General features: G+C 53.6%; 1 protein-coding gene across 1 annotated transcript in view; it reads right to left on the reverse strand.

Annotated features, from left to right (window-relative positions):
* Positions 1–218: 218 nt before the first annotated feature.
* LDLRAD1 (low density lipoprotein receptor class A domain containing 1) overlaps positions 219–2476 on the reverse strand; it is an 11411-nt gene continuing 9153 nt past the window's right edge. The window contains exon 6 of the mRNA XM_011973800.1: positions 219–515. Coding sequence (XP_011829190.1) covers positions 367–515 — 149 coding nt within the window. The 3' untranslated portion in view covers positions 219–366. The remainder of the gene's footprint in view (positions 516–2476) is intronic.

Genomic DNA, 2476 nt, shown 5'->3' on the forward strand with positions numbered 1-2476 from the left:
TCACAGCTCACTGCAGCCTTGACCTCCTGGGTTCACACAGTCCCCCCACCTCAGCCTCCCTAGTAGCTGGGACTATAGGTGTGCGCCACCATGCCTGGCTAATTTTTGTATTTTTGGTAGAGACAGGGTTTCATCACCTCATCTGTGTTAGAAGCCACCTAACATGGTAATGAGCTCCTGGTCATTGGAGGCATTCAAGCAGAGACTGAACAACTTGAAAGCAGGAGAGAAAATTCCTCTTCAGAAATGGTTGTAGATCCCATTTCAAAGGCTCCTTCCTGCCCTTGTGAGCTAGGATTCAATTTTCATGTGCAGGGTTATCAGTGCCATTCTAGCCAGCCTTCCATGCTGGCCTGAGTAGCCCACTCAGGGTCCGGGACAGGCATACTCATCGGACCAGTCGGAGCAGTGCTGTATGTGGTCGCGGCAGAGACGCCTCGGAATACAGTCGCAGTACTTGAAGAAGGTTGAAGGACAATGCCACCACCCAGGGCCACAGGGTGGGCACACAGTCACTGGGGAGACAAGAGCCAGCAGGAGAGCAGTTGCTGTGTCCTGGAATGCTCTGTGCAGCAGGGCACTCCCTAGTTCTGAAACCTGCTCTAGCTCCCCATGGCCCCAACCTATCTAATATGGGTTGAGTGTGTTCCTAGTTTTCCTGCAGCAGAGAGAATCTAGACTCCACAGCTCACAGGCTATATGACTTTGCTCACCCTGTCTGAACCTGTTTCCTAGTGTGCTCAAGCTTGTTATTAAGCAAAGGATGTCAGGCAAAGTCCCAGGCACATGGTAAAGGCTGCAATATGAATGGGTGCCCTTCCTTACCCTAAGTCCAGCCACATTTACCTGCCATGACTCCCCGAGAGTGCTCCTAGCCTTCTCTCCTCTGCTCAGGCCTCAGGCATTCCTCCCCACACACCCAGCCTCTGCCTACTGAAACCTGTCTATTCTTGGTCTTCCTGAATGCCACCTCTTCTGAGAAGTCTCCCTTGATTCCTCCAGGTCCCCAGCATCTCCTTTTGGCATCAGCATGATGTAAGTCCTGGGGGTAGGACACAGGCTTGATTCCTGATGTCCCCCACCTGAATCTGATACCAGGTGTGTTCTGAGCACCCCACCAGTGCTCAAAAAATGTTTGTTGATTGACCACTGGGGAAGAAATTGAGAGGAAACTCTAGGGCAGCTATAGGCCTTGGGACTTGGATCAGGAGGCCTGGGTTCACACCTGAGCTCCCTTCCTGTCATGCACTGTACTAATTTTCTCTGCTCAAAGCCTCAGTTTACTTACAAACAAATTGGGGCCGATGATTCCTGCCCTGCTTTCCTCACAGGGTTATTGGGAGGTGCAGAGATGAGGGAACCCCAGGTTCAAATCCCAGCAGGGTCACGTATGTACTCCTTGCATGACCACCTTCTGGGACCCAGTTTTCTCATCTGCGCCCTTGAAGGCGACTTCCCCACTGCAGAAGAATGAGCCTCCAGAAAAAGTCACTTGGAGTGGTGGTGAGTACCCCACCACAAGATGTATTCAAGCAGGGGTAGAGAACTCCTTCCTAGGATGCAGAGAAGGCATGCAAAGGGGAGCCCTAGAGATTCCCTGGTCACCCTTTGCCCTCTGGCTGCTGCCCAGCCACCGGCTCCAGCCCAGCCTGTGCCCAGACCCCCACCTGGGCTCAGTTCATCCGAGCAGTCCCCACAGTTGTTAGTGCCATCACATTTTTGGTCTGAGTAGATCCAGGAGGCCGGGTCTCCACAGTGGGCCACGAGGAAGCGGGGGAGGCTCTGGGGCACATCTCCTGGGACAGAGGAGGCAGGAAGAAGTTCACATCTGGTCACAGCTGTCTGAGGGTTATCTGGAGAAGGATTGGCCACCCTGGCAGTTGCCAAACTCAGGATCAGTGACCATCCAGCCCATAAGGGTGCAAGCAGAAGGTTTCCTGGGGAGGCAGCAGAGTCAGAGGGAGAGGAGAGCTCCATCGCTGGACAGAGGCCCAGAGAGCTGCCCCCCACTTCCTCAGTTCCTCCCCAGCCGTGGTGTGTTCCTGCCCCACGCCACTGCTGATCCTATGCCCCTCCACAAAGAGCCTCCTTAATACCTATCCAAAACCATTCCACTTTCAAGTTCAGGTTCAAGTTCCATCACCTCCAGGAAGCCTCCTCCAACTGGAGCATCACAGGAATAAATGTGCAAGTCTTACAGTTGGGCCCCGGAGCTCAGGGGATGTAGGGTTCACACACCTGGTAAGGCAGAGTCGGAGGACCTTTCTTGAAAATGTGTTCTGTTAGGCAGCAGTGTGATAGGGCTACCAAAAATTCACACAAACTCAGGCCACACCACTAGAGGTAGAAAACCTCGGGCAGGGAGGGAGCAAGCTTCTGTTCCTTAGACTGCCCAGACCCAGCCAGAAGCGCCGAGGATGTTTCTGAGGCCTGTCCAGGGAGGGGGACATGGGCAGTTGGTATTTATTCTGTGGAG

Source organism: Mandrillus leucophaeus, unplaced genomic scaffold (genome assembly GCF_000951045.1).
Source record: "Mandrillus leucophaeus isolate KB7577 unplaced genomic scaffold, Mleu.le_1.0 Scaffold14, whole genome shotgun sequence".
In the NCBI taxonomy this organism is placed as follows: domain Eukaryota; kingdom Metazoa; phylum Chordata; class Mammalia; order Primates; family Cercopithecidae; genus Mandrillus; species Mandrillus leucophaeus.